At 37.3% G+C, this 15766-nt stretch overlaps 1 protein-coding gene across 1 annotated transcript in view; it reads right to left on the bottom strand.

Moving 5' to 3' along the window:
* LOC311294900 (uncharacterized protein) overlaps positions 1-15766 on the bottom strand; it is a 151006-nt gene that overhangs the window by 19294 nt on the left and 115946 nt on the right. The window contains exons 8-9 of the mRNA XM_084415962.1: positions 13719-13892; positions 12035-12208 (exon numbers count right to left, since the gene is read on the bottom strand). Coding sequence (XP_084272088.1) covers positions 12035-12208; positions 13719-13892 — 348 coding nt within the window. The remainder of the gene's footprint in view (positions 1-12034; positions 12209-13718; positions 13893-15766) is intronic.

The raw sequence follows: 15766 nt of genomic DNA, 5'->3' as shown, positions 1-15766 counted from the left end.
CATAGAGGCAGGCAGATTTTTATTTTTAAAGGCCAGTTACTTCATGGATCCAGGATACTATGCATCCTGATAAAGTTCCCTTGGCCTTTGGAATTAAAATAGCCCCACATCATCACATAGCCTTCACCATACCTAGAGATTGGCATGGAGTACTTTCCATAAGATCATCTCTCAATGCAAATCAAACCAGCTATTAGGCTAACTGAAATAAAACCATGCCAATCTCTGCCTCTATGGGAATTTAACATAGGGGTGTCCAGACTTATGCACCCTGTATTTTAAGGAAGAACATTTATTTATTTACGATACATTATTCATTCACAAAGAAAATTGGTGTCCTTAAAGGTTGGATTTTTCCTAATTTTTTTAATTAAGGCATTAAGTTCAATTTCCAAAAGATGATTTTTTATTCCTCTTTTTAGTCAACTTCAGCATGGGTGTCTAAACTTATGCATAGCACTGTAAGACAGTCTTTGTAATCTTTAATCAGAATGTGAACATTTGTTTCCAATCCTGAATGTGGTTCTTCTCTGATTATGTCAGTTTGATGGCTTGGGCTGAACATCCTTAAACCTCCTCCAACCATCAGTCTGCTGTGAGCTAGAGATGGAGAGAAGGGGTGCTAAAATCAAGAACCGGACCTCTACTCTTATCTCATTTAATATTCCGTTCGAGTTAGAAAACAGTCACAAATTTCCAGTTCAGGTGGACTTTAAAGACATTAGCAGTGACAGATAGCACTCATTCATTGCACTCTTTTAAACTGATTATCAGAGTGAATGACAAACATCACATGGATTTCATTTTCATGGATTTCAGTTATTTAATTTTACTAAATGACCCAGCAGCAGATTGTGACATTTATTTGGGTTTTGTAGTTTACCTTTTATGTGTAGGTTCTTTAAATGTGAATGGTCAAAAACAGAGGAGAAACATTATTGTGGTGTTACCATAAAATTAATATAAAGTATAACATATAAAATATAAACTATACAAGTATATAAAAATAAAAAAATAAACATTCATTGATCAGTTTTTTTTTTTACTTTTAATACTTAAATGCACTAAAAATCAAGTACTTTTGTACTTTTACACGAGTAAAATTGAAAAGGAGTACTAAATACTTTTACTGGTGTAATATTTTAATATTTTATTTTAGTGTCTGTACTTTTTTTTTTGGTCAAAAATGACTATTAATGACTATGACTACAGCCAAGGTTTGACCTTTTATAAAAAGCTTAGGTGGGTTAACTCTTACCAGACAGAGACAGCCTCCCATGGCTGAAAATAACTATTGTTCTTAAATGTTTAATAACTATTGAAACGCTAATCCAATCTGTATGCTTTAAAAAGTCTTGTAAAGAGGAGATTCCCAGCGTTTGTCTCAGTTGGACATTCAGAGGCTCCGTAGTGAACGTGATTGCGTCATCAAGTTTTGATCAGCATTGATAAGTCAAAGAAACCACTGTGGTTTGTTCCTCTGAGCCAAACAGGAACGATTGTTGATGCTTAGGCCCACCCCCATCCCCAGATTGGTTGAAACTATCATCTACTCAACCAATAAACATAGGTTTTGGTCTTTTGCACCACCAAATAGCATCTTTCTTTGAAAATTTGATCTGACACACAGTGAATGTAGTTGCGTAAGTGCGTGTGTGCATGCATAGGCTATTTGCATGCATGAAAACAAACACAAAATAATAGCTTTCCATGAGAGCACTATCGGTTTTTGTTGATTCATTTCTCAAACCTTATGTTAAAAAAGTCCTTCTTTTGTGCAGGACTCTATGGATATGATTAAAACACTTCAGTCCGTGAAATTGCCCCATAGTAAAACATTTCTTGTGACTCTAGATGTAGAATCATTATATACTAGCATCCCACATGATGGTAGTATAAAAGCTATAGATTTCTTTCTACATGACAAATTCACTAATGTCAGTCCTAGTATTGATCAGTCCCTCCAGAAAAACGCAGAGTTTTTTTGTGATTGTTGCGGGCAAAAATCCTTGATTATGCGGCACGTTTTCTTAAAAAATGTGATGGAATATGCGGGATATTTATGCAATTTTATGCGATGAAATTGCGGGAACTTACAAAAACTGCGGTTTGATGAAAGAGAAAAAAAAAGTGATTCCCCAACACCCTATTCACTAGGCTACTACTTTAATGTAAAGAGTCATTTCTTATTACTTCCTATGATAAGCAAGCATACTACATCACATAAAGTGCTGGGAATATTTAAGTTCTCATCTTGTTTTATTTCAGACCTTAATAAACAACACATGGCTCAAACTTACAAAACACTACAGCAGTTTTACCCGCTCGTTTTGGTTTATATTAATATTTAAATATATTTAAAAAGACCTATATTTTTGTGAATTGGTAAATATTTAGGTGAATATTGTTTCGTGGCCACGAATTAATAATACCTCAGCAGGTTATACTAATTTGTTCCCTCGTTTTACTATATTGTGGCCATGTAATTTGTTAAATCAAAATGAGGGAGGGAATTAGTTCAACGTGTCCACGATTTATTAAAACGAGGGAACAAATAAGTCGTCGTAACAACGAATTATTTAGATCAGTGGACAGGGCGCATAAAAGAACAAGCAGAGAGAGAGAGAGCGCCCCGGCCGCGCGCGCGCACTCTCACCGCCTTCAAACAATATGCTGTATTGCTCTCTCTCCCTCGCGCATATCAACATCAATTGACACAATAGTAAAAGGTCGGAAGACCAATTGTGTTTTATAGATTTAGTAGTTTGTTCATATAAAGTGTTTGATTAGCAAGTACATGTTCAGGAAATGCATAATACAAATTGTATGGGTTAACAGCTTTTCAATGATGTCGCGTAATTACGTCACTTCATAACGTTCCCATGGCAACAGGGGAAATGGCTGCTTGTGTGATGTAAACGCAACAATTTTCAACTTTCTGCTAAGATAAATGTGACTTTTTGCAACGAAAATGCGGGGATTATGAAATCATGCAAGCCCGCATATTTTGCGCGCGGAAATCTGCAATTTATGCAGCGAAAGTGCGGCATATTTGAAAAAATGCGTCCCCCGCATAAATATGCGGATTTTGGCTGATTATGCATTGAATCATGCGATTGCATAATCGCGTTTTTCTGGAGGGACTGACTGATTGTCTAAACGAGCTGACAAAATTGGTGTTGACAAAAAACTTTTTCATGTATAGAAATTATAATTTTTTACAGATTAATTGAACCGCTATGGGAAGTACAATGGCCCCTATTTATGCGAACTTATATGTTGGTCATTTTGAACATGAATGTATATTAAACCCAGGAGTTAATCCTTTTTTACCTAACATATATATATACACATATACATATATATATACATATATATATATATATATATATATATATATATATATATATATTTATATATATGGCGTCGGTACATCAATGATATTTTTCTTATATGGTGTGGCTCGGAGAGTGAATTACTTGAGTTTCAACTATTTCTTAATTGTAGTAGCGAACATCTTAAATTCACCATTGATTATGATGAGTGCCAAGTTAGTTTTCTTGACCTACTAGTCATTAAAGATAATGATAAATTAGTGACAGATTTATATAGAAAGCCCACTGATAGAAATACGATACTACATGGTCAGAGTTTTCATCCTACTCGTTTAAAGAAAAGTCTTCCAATTAGTCAGTTTAAAAGAATTTGTAGGATTTGCACATCTGATGAAATGTATAAAAAGCAAAGTAAAGATTTATGTCAAAGGTTTCATGAGAGGGGATATGCAGATTATTTGTCCTGGAGAGGCAGCAGAGCGTTTTGAGGGTACTGATCAGCAAGAATGCCTTGCTAGAACACGCTCTAAGTCTACTGATAATAGGTTATCTTGCATTATTCAATATTCTGCGTTAGTAAAGAGTTTGCATATATAGTGCGTAAACACTAGCATATTTTTTTTAAGTTCAGATCCTACAATGTGTCACTCTTGTAAAGATCCTCCACGATTTGTACATAAATAAGCTCCTAATTTACGGCACATGGTGGTGAGAGCCGACCAAGGGTGTGATCATCCAAACAATCCCTTTTCAGTCCCTGATGGTAATTATAGGTGTGGACAATGTGCACAATGTAATTTTACAAATAAATGTCATACTTTTAGCCATCCCCATTCTGGGAAACAGTTAAAAATTAAGTGAATAATTTCGTTATAATTTTGGTATAGAACTAGTAAGAGTACCCAGAAGGGGTGGTGACATTAATACTATCCCTCTTACTACAGAGGGAAGCTTTTTATATACGTACACTTAATACTCTTTCTCCAAAAGGTTTAAATATGGAGTTTGACTTGAAAATCTTTTTGTGAATATCTTTTCTCTTTTTTTGGGTTGTTGTTGTCTCTCTTTCTTTCGATATCACGTTGGTTCATGATCATATATCAAGTATCTGTAGCTGCGTTTACATCATAGACTGTAAAAAAATATGCTCTCTTTCTCTATGCTTTCGATCTCTTCCATTGGTGAGAAGTGAAGCCGCCAGTGTCCCGATATGGCGCTGACATCTTGGGGCTTGAGTCTGCGCAGTAGCGATCTCGGGACCAGACCTGCGCAGTAGTGAGCAGGAAGTAAAGCCGCGAAAGCACCCTCACTCTCGGTGTGAAATAATTAATTATAGAAATATAAATATTAAATTCAAAGCTCCAATCTCCTCAGTCCTCCGAAGATCCTGAAAAAAAGTCTGTTGGTGCTTCAGTGACTACTTCGCTCAGAGAACCTGTCAATCAGAGCTGTCAATCATGACGTCACACCACCGTTTTTATAGCATCAAATAACTAACTAAAAACAAACTTATTTTAAAAACAAACACTTGAATTTACATCAGCGTAATAAAAACTACAGTAAATGACAGAAACCACCTTTGGAAAAAAAATATTTGAAGTGTAATTAAATTGTTTAGTTGGTCTCACGTGCGGGGAGGGGCATTTTTACTGCTTGATAAATATAAGCAGCACGGCAAAACGGTTAATATGCTCATTGTCTCCAAATCATGACCAGAGACGGATTAATATTACGTCTGCTGTTTAAAACAAAAAAAAGAACCAATAGAGGAGAATAGTTATGCGCGAACAGCGGAAAACTCTGTATATTTGTGCAGTGTGCGCATGTCAAAAAATCTATTCCGATTTGAAACTTGTGACATATAAATGCGCACATCAACCCAATTACTTTATTTATTGTTCATGTAAACACCATGTTCAGATTCATCAATCGTATCGATTTCATTCCTATTGAACCAAAAGGTGTCATGTAAACGTAGCTTGTGTGTGATTAAGTCGTTACTGCATGGAATGATTGAGTAATTAGTTCATTAATGAGGTCAGGTGTGATGGTTCACACTGATATAAATTGTATCTGTCTATGATTGTTGCTTGCCTGAGGAAAACCCTTTTGGGTCGAAACATTGCTTTTTTTAAAGGCACAATGTGTAACAATTGTGTTTTTGTCAAACAGCGACCCCTAGAGTCGCTGTAGAATACTTGCACTGTCGTAAATACCCCTCCGCAATAAGAGAGAGCAGTAACACAGTAACAGCCCTGGTAAGATCATTTCATTTCTTTACTTTTAATGATGATGATGATTGTGTGTTAAGCGTCTGCGACTTACTTTCACTTTGATTTGCGATAGTTTGCACGTTGGCTTGATGAATAGATGTTCAGCTTCTCATCTGCGGTGATGCGTGTTCCAGTACATTACATTACATTAACATTACATAACGCCTATAACACGCTTTCACACGTTTATTTATTTATTTCTTTAGCATTTTTGGGAGGAGTAGCCTACAATTTACATATGTGGTTTCAACAACCAGATGCATTTACACTTGTCCAGTTTCGTCTGGAATGCGGCACAGACCTCCTCCTGAAGTGGTTTGAGCAATCGGATTCAAATCCGTCTCGAATGCGTTTCGGAGGACATTTACACCTGGTCTTTTCACGATCGGATAGCTATCCGATCTGAGAAAACGCATGAAGTGGCCAGGTGTAAACAGCCCCCATGACAAAAACATACGCACGAAAGCCGAAAACAAACGCTGGTTGGCCTCTCAGGTCCAAATTTGAGGAAGTGGTGGGGGAAGTGACGTATGCCGTAAAGCAGTCAAATTTTGTAGTTCTTTTTGTGCTCGGGTTACTACCCGAACCCCGAAGTTACGCAGTGCCAGTAAAAGCGATACAGACCCCGTCAGGCTATGCAGACATGTCATTCAACCTATTGTAAGTCGATGTACCATCACAAGGGTCTTGGAAATATATTATGAAGGTTGAAAAGCTACACAGTGTTCCTTTAAATAAATCTTTGGGAGCAGAATTAGCAGTGTGCCGATTTTTGTTTATTTTGAGCACTATCGGAAAAATCAAAAACAAGTATAAAACTGCTTTACACATCAGATGAGGCACTGAAAGGTATGTTTTCAAATGAGTCACTACACAATGTCCCAAAGGAATTGCATTAATTGCAGAGATAACTGGCACAGCCAAGAGTTCAGTTTCGTATTTGTAAATACTCCTTATATAGTTTGTGAAAATCATTTCACTTTGTCTCAGTGTTCTATTATTATATAACAATGTTTCTATTTACTTTACCTCCTGAACTCTTTTTGGACACATCTACATTGTCAGTAATAAAAAAAAACCACCAGTTTTTCAATGAAAAGCGCCTATAATGACGTTGTAATAAATGGCTATTAATTGCTTAGGGATTGTTACATGTAGACAAAATTTCACCTGGAAATCTAGAATATCCAAGTATAACTTTCTAAAGAAAAAAAAAATCCAAGCTTCAGGAGGTTCTGTTTGAGATTAGTATAAAAAAAAAAAAAAAACAACAACACTTGCTGTTGTTTTTCTTAAATCTGGTAAATTCATCCGTTCCCAGACAAAATAAATGAAAAATGGCACTTTAAATTAGCTAGATCGAAACTTCAAGTTCTCCTGTTTAACCCTTTCGCACATACGATCACATTCTAGGCTGGTCCCTGGAGCGTACAATCACACCAGTGTGATTAGACCGGTTAGTGCATCACATGATCAACTGCTAAATTCAAATGTGCTTTTGTGCGTTGACTGACGATGAGACAGAGACGGACGTGCTCAGCGCTTGTCATATAGACAAATCCGGCGAAACACGGAAGTAAAGCAGCGCCGCCATTACTGCGTGCCTTGCTGCTAAGGAAGTAGCGCTGGTCCTGTAGGCGGCTGTAGCAGATGTAGCTGTACGAAATGTTATTTTTATCTATTCATCTTTAATTTTGTACAGTTGCCCTGCTGTATGGCTACAACACTTCCCTCGGCCGGCCATGCAGTCACACACTACTTCGAGAACTTTGCAGTTTTCTCTCTATATTGTTACTGACACATTATGGTACGAGTTCACTGCCTGTGAAAACCGCACGACACCTTTTAAAGTGAGCTCATCTGCAAAGGTATGCAAGTATCTGGCCAATCCATCCGGAGCTCATGTAATTCTGACCTTCAATCAATGCCCTGTACTTTAGGTTCTGAAGCTCGCATGTCAGATGATTAATAAAATAATGTTGAATACCTGTAAGCTGCCAACTCTCACGCTTTCACCGTGAGACACACGCAATTGACACACATCCATTTTCTCACGCACATAAAAATCGAGAAGCAAAGAGGACACGGAGACCGACAGACTTACTAGGCAGGTTAGTTATGAAATAAAAAAAAAGCTCAGCTCTCATTCTGTCAATTTTATTATGAAATTCAAACAATAAATATTTTGGCGTTTGTAAATGTGACGTGACAGATCCCTATGGCACGTGAACCGATCATAACTTAATAGTAAATAAACACGAATGAACAATGTTAAAAGAAACATAGCATAACCTACCAAAATGTATATTCATCATACATAATATCGATCAATCAGTGTTTTTTTAACCGCGGAAAGGGTCAACAAAACAGCTAGAGAACAATTATGTCACATAACATTTACCTCAGGAAAGAAAAAAAGAGCTATAGAGAGTATTTAGCTAAATATGTGTACTATATTACATATTTATTATATGTTTTCTTATAGCATTAAATAAAGTTGTTATTATAATAAAGAAAAACGCATTATATTTAATTTGAGTTATTTTTAACCTTAAATAATACTGCCAGCTGAAGGATCTCTGTATGTTTAACTTAACGTACTAGCCTGACGTCGTCATACTCAATTCTAGTCAGAATGTGAGTCTGATACTTCTCCATTGAGCTTTGATTATGGGGCGTGTTTCAACCGAACCAGGAAAAAAAGTTCCTCTGCACTCAATTGGATAGACCTACAACCAATCAGAGCAACGGAGTAAGTGACGTATGTTTTTCATTCATGTTTCCGATCGCGGTTCTCTGTTCCTCTTTTAAAATTAATGCGCTGTCGATATCTTCTATAACAGACGCGATGGCGGAATCTACACATGATGTTTTATAAACAAATTTCAGGAGGAGCACATTCAAATAATCAATCCAATCAACCGTCTATCAGCATGAGAGGAAAGCATATATTTATTCACTCGGTCAACTCACCTAACATGACAGTTTTCAGCATCCCTGCACTCACTCTTGGTTTGTTCTTCCACAGCCAGGAATACGGGGGGAGTACTTTGGGTTCGGGCCGAATACCGAGCCCGAAGCCTCTCCTCAGACAGCACGCCAAATATGCATTTATTCTATCTGACTTATTTGTAAGCGTGAACTCGTGAAATCTCAATTCTTCAGCGGCAGTCATTTGAATTCAACCCAAGCGCTCGTTGATGACGTGGATGATGACGTTACCGTTGCTTATCTGTCCATCATCGTATAAAGCCCGCCCTGACAATTTGATTGGTCCGAACAATTTTTGTTCGGGCATAATAGCTCCTCAACGGAGCGAGTCCAGACCGAACTTCCCGACCAAAAAATATTGTGGGCGGGGTTCGGGCTGGCACCCAGGCTATTAACGTACAGCATTAGGTGAGAATTTTTTTTCTTGAGAAAAAATAACGCCTATCTTGTGTACCTAATATTTACCCAAATTAGTAAATATTAAAACAAATTGAACTGAATTGAAATCCTGAAATTGTTTCAAGCAATAATAATAAAAAAAAAAAAACGTACCAGAAATTGTACCATATAATATAAACATTGCAACATGTTGTCACTAAACCTAATAAAATTCAGTTTAGTAACTAAAATGTTTTGACAATCACAATATTTAAGCCCCAGGATCCGCTTTCATTGAAATGTCATTAGAGGACACCGGCAAGTGTCACACCCTCACACTTCGCAGGCACGCAGTAATGGCGGCAGGCAAGATGGCGGCGCCCATAGAGTTTGCGGCGGATTTGTGTATATCACAACTATTCAGTGTTTTTTCAACTACATAATGTTATTTTAGGTTTCAGGTTTCAGACAAGCCACATAATGTTTATTTTAGGTTTCAAACATTTAAATTCACAGAAGTACTAAAAAACAATAAATTTAGTGTTTGTAAAATACACACTGATGTCTATGGAAGCGGCAATAAAAATCCTTACCATTATAATTAGACGACACAATTTATTCATATCAAATACACATTGTGTAACTAACTGTAAAGTTAATTCTATTCTTCTCCCAATTCACCGGCCACTTACGTTCATGTATTTCGGGAGAAGTGGATGAATTCACGTGTTGTAAATCCAACAGATCCGATTCTCTGGAATGCAGCACAAAATAACATGACGGCGCCCAGCACGCATATAACTCAATTAACGTGCTCGTTATAAAAGTGTTACATCCAACAACAAAACTTCCACTTGCACATATTTGACAATCGGAATATCAGATATTTCATGCTATAGCTAACAAATTTGTGAATATTTTGAATAAAAAAGGAAAAATGAAATAAACGTAGATCATCAGTCATTCAGCGCTATAGGCCTATTTCACAAAAATGGCCGCCGAGACCGGAAGTAGGGTAAACTCTTTTCCGGTGAAAGCACTAGCAGTAGCAGTCGGAGGACAAATGCGGAGGCTAAAAGCGGCCAGTTCTGTTGCGTACCTTTTTATGTTTGCACTCATAGAAGAAACAACCCTATTTATAATTGCACAGCTTTCCTTGTGACGAAATGTTGAAAAAGCGCTGGATTTGAGCTATACCGAGAGAAGAGGGGCACTTTTATGTGTGTTAAGCACTTCACGGAGGATGAAGTCCGTGTAACTTACGAGTCTACGAGAGTCCGGTCAAAGATATCTTACACCGCAGGCCGTGCTTTGCAGGTTTTCATGGAACAACTGGGGAGAAGTTAAATCACGCCAGACACAGACGGCAAAAAGACGTGTCTGTGGTGTGAAGGAGGAAGCAGATGTTGAAAATGGAGTGTTGATGCCGGTTCGGGAGTGTTGCCCTGACAAAACATGTTTATATTGCACTTGATTGTTATCTGATTTGCACGTCATGCACTTTTATTTATTATTATTAACTGTTGGCAAATTAAAATTGTTTGTAGAAGTTGTTTTCTGTAACTTTCTTAAAAATGAGTGAACACGGAGCAGTTTTTCCGTGAGCGGGACTGGAAACCCCGGAGTGGATCAGGAGCGGAGTGATAACACATCGCTTAGAGTGGAGAGAGGAACATACTTTTGCTCCACTCCAGGCTTTGATCACATCCCTGATATTGACGGAAATCCGTCGTATACTCTCGTAGCGACTGAGAAATTTAATCCCTGTATATATATTATGAAGTGTATTACTGAATATACAATTGCATACATTATGATATAAATATATGTCTCACATTTTTAAATGTATGAAAATTCTTTATGTATTATTCAATATATTGTAATATTAACACAATATATTATTCTGTATATTTTCAAAATATACAGTTAAACCATTTCATATATTGATCATTCATATATAGGGAAATATATTTTCTTTTCATAAGGGGACCCGACAGTAAAATGTGATTTTGTAACATTATGATTTTTTAAAACATGTAATATCACTCACTTCATTCATGTTTTTAGTCTATCCATTTTTTTAATTATTTGCCTTAATTTCATTATTAGACCTACTAGCAACGTTAAGTCAAATTCACTGTAAAGATGTACAATTCTTAGTTTCATTCATTGTGGTAACATGAAAAATGAGCTATTTTCTAGTCACTAGTGAAGATTGCTGCAATCTCCGGGACAAACTAACACTTCATAACATGAAATTTTAACAAAAGCCATTAGATTTCAAACATAGCCTACAATCAGACATCATTTCAATTTATTTATTTATGTTGTTTAGCTATAGTAAGTGTGAGCTTAGTCATCAAGTGCCATGCCATTTAAATGAATGGAACTTTTTTTAATGTAAGCAAACGTCAAGAATAATTTGTAACCTTTGTCCAATTTCGATCTTGTCACAGCTCCCTGAAAACTATAAACAAAACGAACAACATCTGCTATTCTTACTTTTGTCAGATATATTAATGACAGAGAAAACAAGCTGTTCACAGTCCATTTTGAGAATGAATGGCGATCGTAGCGGGCGGTGGCGCGACCGGAAGTATCGCTACCCTACTTCCGGTCTCGGTCGCCATCTTGTGAAATAGGCCTATTGTGGCTGCGGTCTGTCACGTGACAAGCAATGACGTGTCACCATGGAAACAATAAAGTGATACGTTCGCCTTGAAAAACTCAAGCTTGGGGGTCAGCCAGAATATTTAAAACTTACGTGTGAAAAGGTTAAAATGATATATGGCACTTGATGCTGACTGCTAATATGGGTTAGAAAAACAAAGAAAAGTACAGAATCGGTACTTCCCCAAAAATGTTCAAGGTCTTTAAGGGTTAATTTCATGACATGTTAGATCATGATAGACTTTATCCTTAATTGACAGAAGATTATTATATAATTGGCATAATGGAATCAAACCGTGTATTAATTAAACTACCACAAACAAGTCAAAATGTTTGTCATTTTTAGACTTTTAAAATTTTCTAATTTTTTTTCTATGAAGCACAAACCTAAGTATGATGAGTTGACAGTCTGGGCTATTCAGTCCAACACAGAGCAGCTTCACTCCTGAATCCTGAAGGTCATTGTTACTCAGGTCCAGCTCTTTCAGGTGTGAAAGGTTTGAACTCAGAGCTGATGCCAGAGCAGCACAACCTTCCTCAGTCATAAAACAGCCAGATGATCTATAACAAAAGTGTTCATGTTAGTGTCCAAAACTTAGTTCAAAAACACATAGCAGTCAATGACAGTCTCACACACAAAAGCAGTAGTATTGACACAATCTCTGCTTTTGAACATTAAAGTTATTTAACACCAAACACAAATATCCAGAATAAACAAGATTTTAAATAAAAACAAAAACAGGGACAAACATTCCCAACAAGACAAAATTATTCTATGTCACAAATGCAGATGATTTTAGATTTCGGTCTGGAGGTGCTAAAATAATAAAAAAGGTTACATTAAACTCAAAAGCATATAGAATCGACACTAAAGACGTGCATGTAGTGACCTCAGATGCTTCTGACTCCATAGGAGGAGGTGGCGGGCGAACTGCGACATGCAGCGGGAGTGTAGACCACCTTGATTGTTGATGTCAATCACAGTGCTGTCCATACGCACCAGTGTGTGTTTGTCCCATAGCGGCAATTTGAAGCCAGCGCAAAATGTACTGCTAGCAACTCGAGGCAGTTAACGTGCCAATGCAGTTGGGGACCCGTCCAAAAACCCGAACTTGCATGCCCCTTGTACGTGGCACCCCAGCCGGTGGAGGCATTCGTGGAGACTACAGGAACCTGGACACTTGCTCTAGGGGAACTCCTGCCCGTAGAAACACAGGGTCTGACCACGGGCTGAAGGTTTGGCAACAGGCCAGGGTGATTGTCACCCAGTGTGTTCCGCATTGTCATGCCCATCTCGGGACTCGGCCGTGAAGCCAGTGTTGAAGTGGCCTCATATGAAGCAATCCAAGTGGTGTTATTGCGGCTGTGGATGCCATATGCCAAAGGATTAAGTAGGGGCTGTAAAACCCTGTCTTCATTTCGGCTGGAGGGACGAGCTCTATAGAGTCCTTCGCCAGTAGGACTACGATCTCCGCCCACAAGACAGGAGCCCCCTCGTCCCGCACAGAGGTGAAAGAGTCAGAAAGAATGTCCTCTGGTGGAGATCTAGCTAGTGGATGTCACAGAAACATCTACAGCATGTCTACAGCATTAATGGTTTAAAGATTTGGAAAAGGGGGAAAAAAAATTGTATTTCTAGAAACCTTGTGTCACTATTTTGGGTGACCCAACAAAAACAAATTAGCATATTTTTGGATTATTTTTGTTTGCATTTAAAATTATCCAAACACAAAGCAAAAAAGCAAAACGTCCGGAAAAAAATTAGGATGTCATGTTATGTAATGTTAATGTAGGATTGGTCAGTAAAATTTAAAAGACATGGCTTAGAAAAGGGTCATTTGTCATGAAAATATGTTAATAAAATGATAAAACAGTGCAGAATATACACATTTTTACTTTTTGCCTCCAACTTTTGGACCCCACTGTATACACATCTCCAAGAGGGCAGTTAGATTTGTGGTAGGCTTATGAAGGGAAAAACAGAACAATTTTCTATTTCCCAAAAAATTATTTCTTCTTAGACATGCTTGACGGGGGTCTGTACTAATTATCATCAGTGTGAAACACAAACCTCAGTATGTTAAGTTGACAGTTTGGACTCTTTAGTCCAGTAGAGAGCAGCTTTGCTCCCGGATCCTGCAGGTGATTGTTACTCAGGTCCAGCTCTCTCAGGGGGGAGTTTGATGATTGTAGAGCTGAGGCCAAAATGTCACAGTGCTGATCTGTGAGATGACACCCTGCCAATCTGAAAACAGCAAGGACTCTGGTTAAAATGCATGCTGTTGTGCTGATGTCCCCTTATGCATACGTATTTATGATCAATATATTAAATGGTTTAAATATATTGGAAATATACAGAGTAATATATTACATTAATATATTATTATATAATGAATAATACATAAGGAATAGTCACTTTTCATATATTGAAAAATATGTGACAATATATTTATTATTGCACTAATGTGTATTCATGTGTTACTTTCACTTGAGTTATGTTTTTGCTACACAAAGTATTTGGGTTGAGTTTACAAGGAAAGTTATGTTGGTCTAACAACATAATTATTGGCCCCAATTATTTTTGAGATAAACCAAAGCAATATTTTGCTTTAGAATGTGTTAGAAATAATTGAGAAATTAAAGGCAACAGGTTTCCAAACTAAAAAATATTGCCTTGGTTTAACTTAAAAAATTGAGGCAACTATTTGGATGGGAATTTTGAGTCTTTTGAACAAAATTTTTGTTTGACCAATTAGACTTTACATGTTTTCAACATGTACATTACATTATTCAACATTATTCAATATATTGTAATATATTAATGCAATATATTATTCCCCATCATCGCACATTTTGGATGTCTCTCAGTCACACCCAATTCAGATATTGCAGTCTCTACTAATGAACTACTGAGTTAATTCGGGTGTGTTAGATGAGGGAGACATCAAAAATGTGCAGTGTTGGGTGACCCAGGACAGGTTTGAGAAGCACTGACTTAGTTAACCAAATTCACCATAAAAGATCATGTTACTTTAACATTCACTCTCTGGTCAGAATTAAACCAAAGATTTTACTTAAAAGTCCCATTGCATGGATTATTTTATTATTTTAAATGTTTCCTGGGGTGCCCTTATAATGTTAGTATGTTTTTTTTTATCAAAAGTTGTTATAATTTAGAAATAAAAGGCATATTTCCAAGCCTGATTTTAGCCTCTGATTTGAACGCTCTGTTTGAAGGGGCGTGTCTGTTGTGAGACTTCAGTGTAAACGCCCACTGCTGTGATTGGATGCTGTGAGACTTCAGTGTGAACTAGGCTTGGGCGGTATTCGAATTTTGATACCGTCAAACCTCCTCCCTATTTTACCGGGGTATACGGTATTACCGTGACTAATTAAAAATTATGACATAATGGGCTCAGACGGCGTCACCAAACTGTTGGCTTGTGCCTACACCGTTCAGAAACTGAATGCCAGATCGGGCAAAAAAAACAAACAAAAAACAAGCCCAACCCGTGCACGTTGTGTCTGAGTCCGGCCGACGGCATTAACTGTTATTATGAGCCCGAGCCCGCGTTATTCAACATAATATTTGTGTGCGTGCAACAAGCAAGAAGTGCCTTTGTAATCCGGTGACGCGTGTCCATTGATTTTTATTAATAAAACTTTTCTGCAAAGATGGAAGTTGACGATCTGTTGTGAACGCGCCTATAGAGAGAAATGCACATTACACAATCAGAGAGTGGCCTTTTTCTTTTCGTTTTGAATTGTTTCGTTTAAAGAAATTGACGATCGCCATCTCTGTAGTGAACGCTATAGAGAGAAATGCACACCATTGATTAATCAGACTATATTTCTTTTCGTTTTGAATTGTTTCGTTTAATGAAATTGACGATCGCATCTCCGTATGAACGCGCCTAGAGAGAAATGCACATCATGGATTACTTAGCCTAATCAGTGAGTATTCTTTCGTTTTTAATTGTTTCGTTTAAAGAAATTTCAAGCTTTATTTATATACTGTATATTTGTCATGTCTGTGAGGCATAGCCTGCACTGAGTTTCGGTTAATTTATGAGATTTCAATGCAAGTGACCGCGGCATGCCAGCGCCCATCATGTCATG

This window comes from Rutilus rutilus (assembly GCF_951802725.1).
Source record: "Rutilus rutilus genome assembly, chromosome: 1".
In the NCBI taxonomy this organism is placed as follows: domain Eukaryota; kingdom Metazoa; phylum Chordata; class Actinopteri; order Cypriniformes; family Leuciscidae; genus Rutilus; species Rutilus rutilus.
This window is presented reverse-complemented; position numbering and strand designations above follow the sequence as displayed.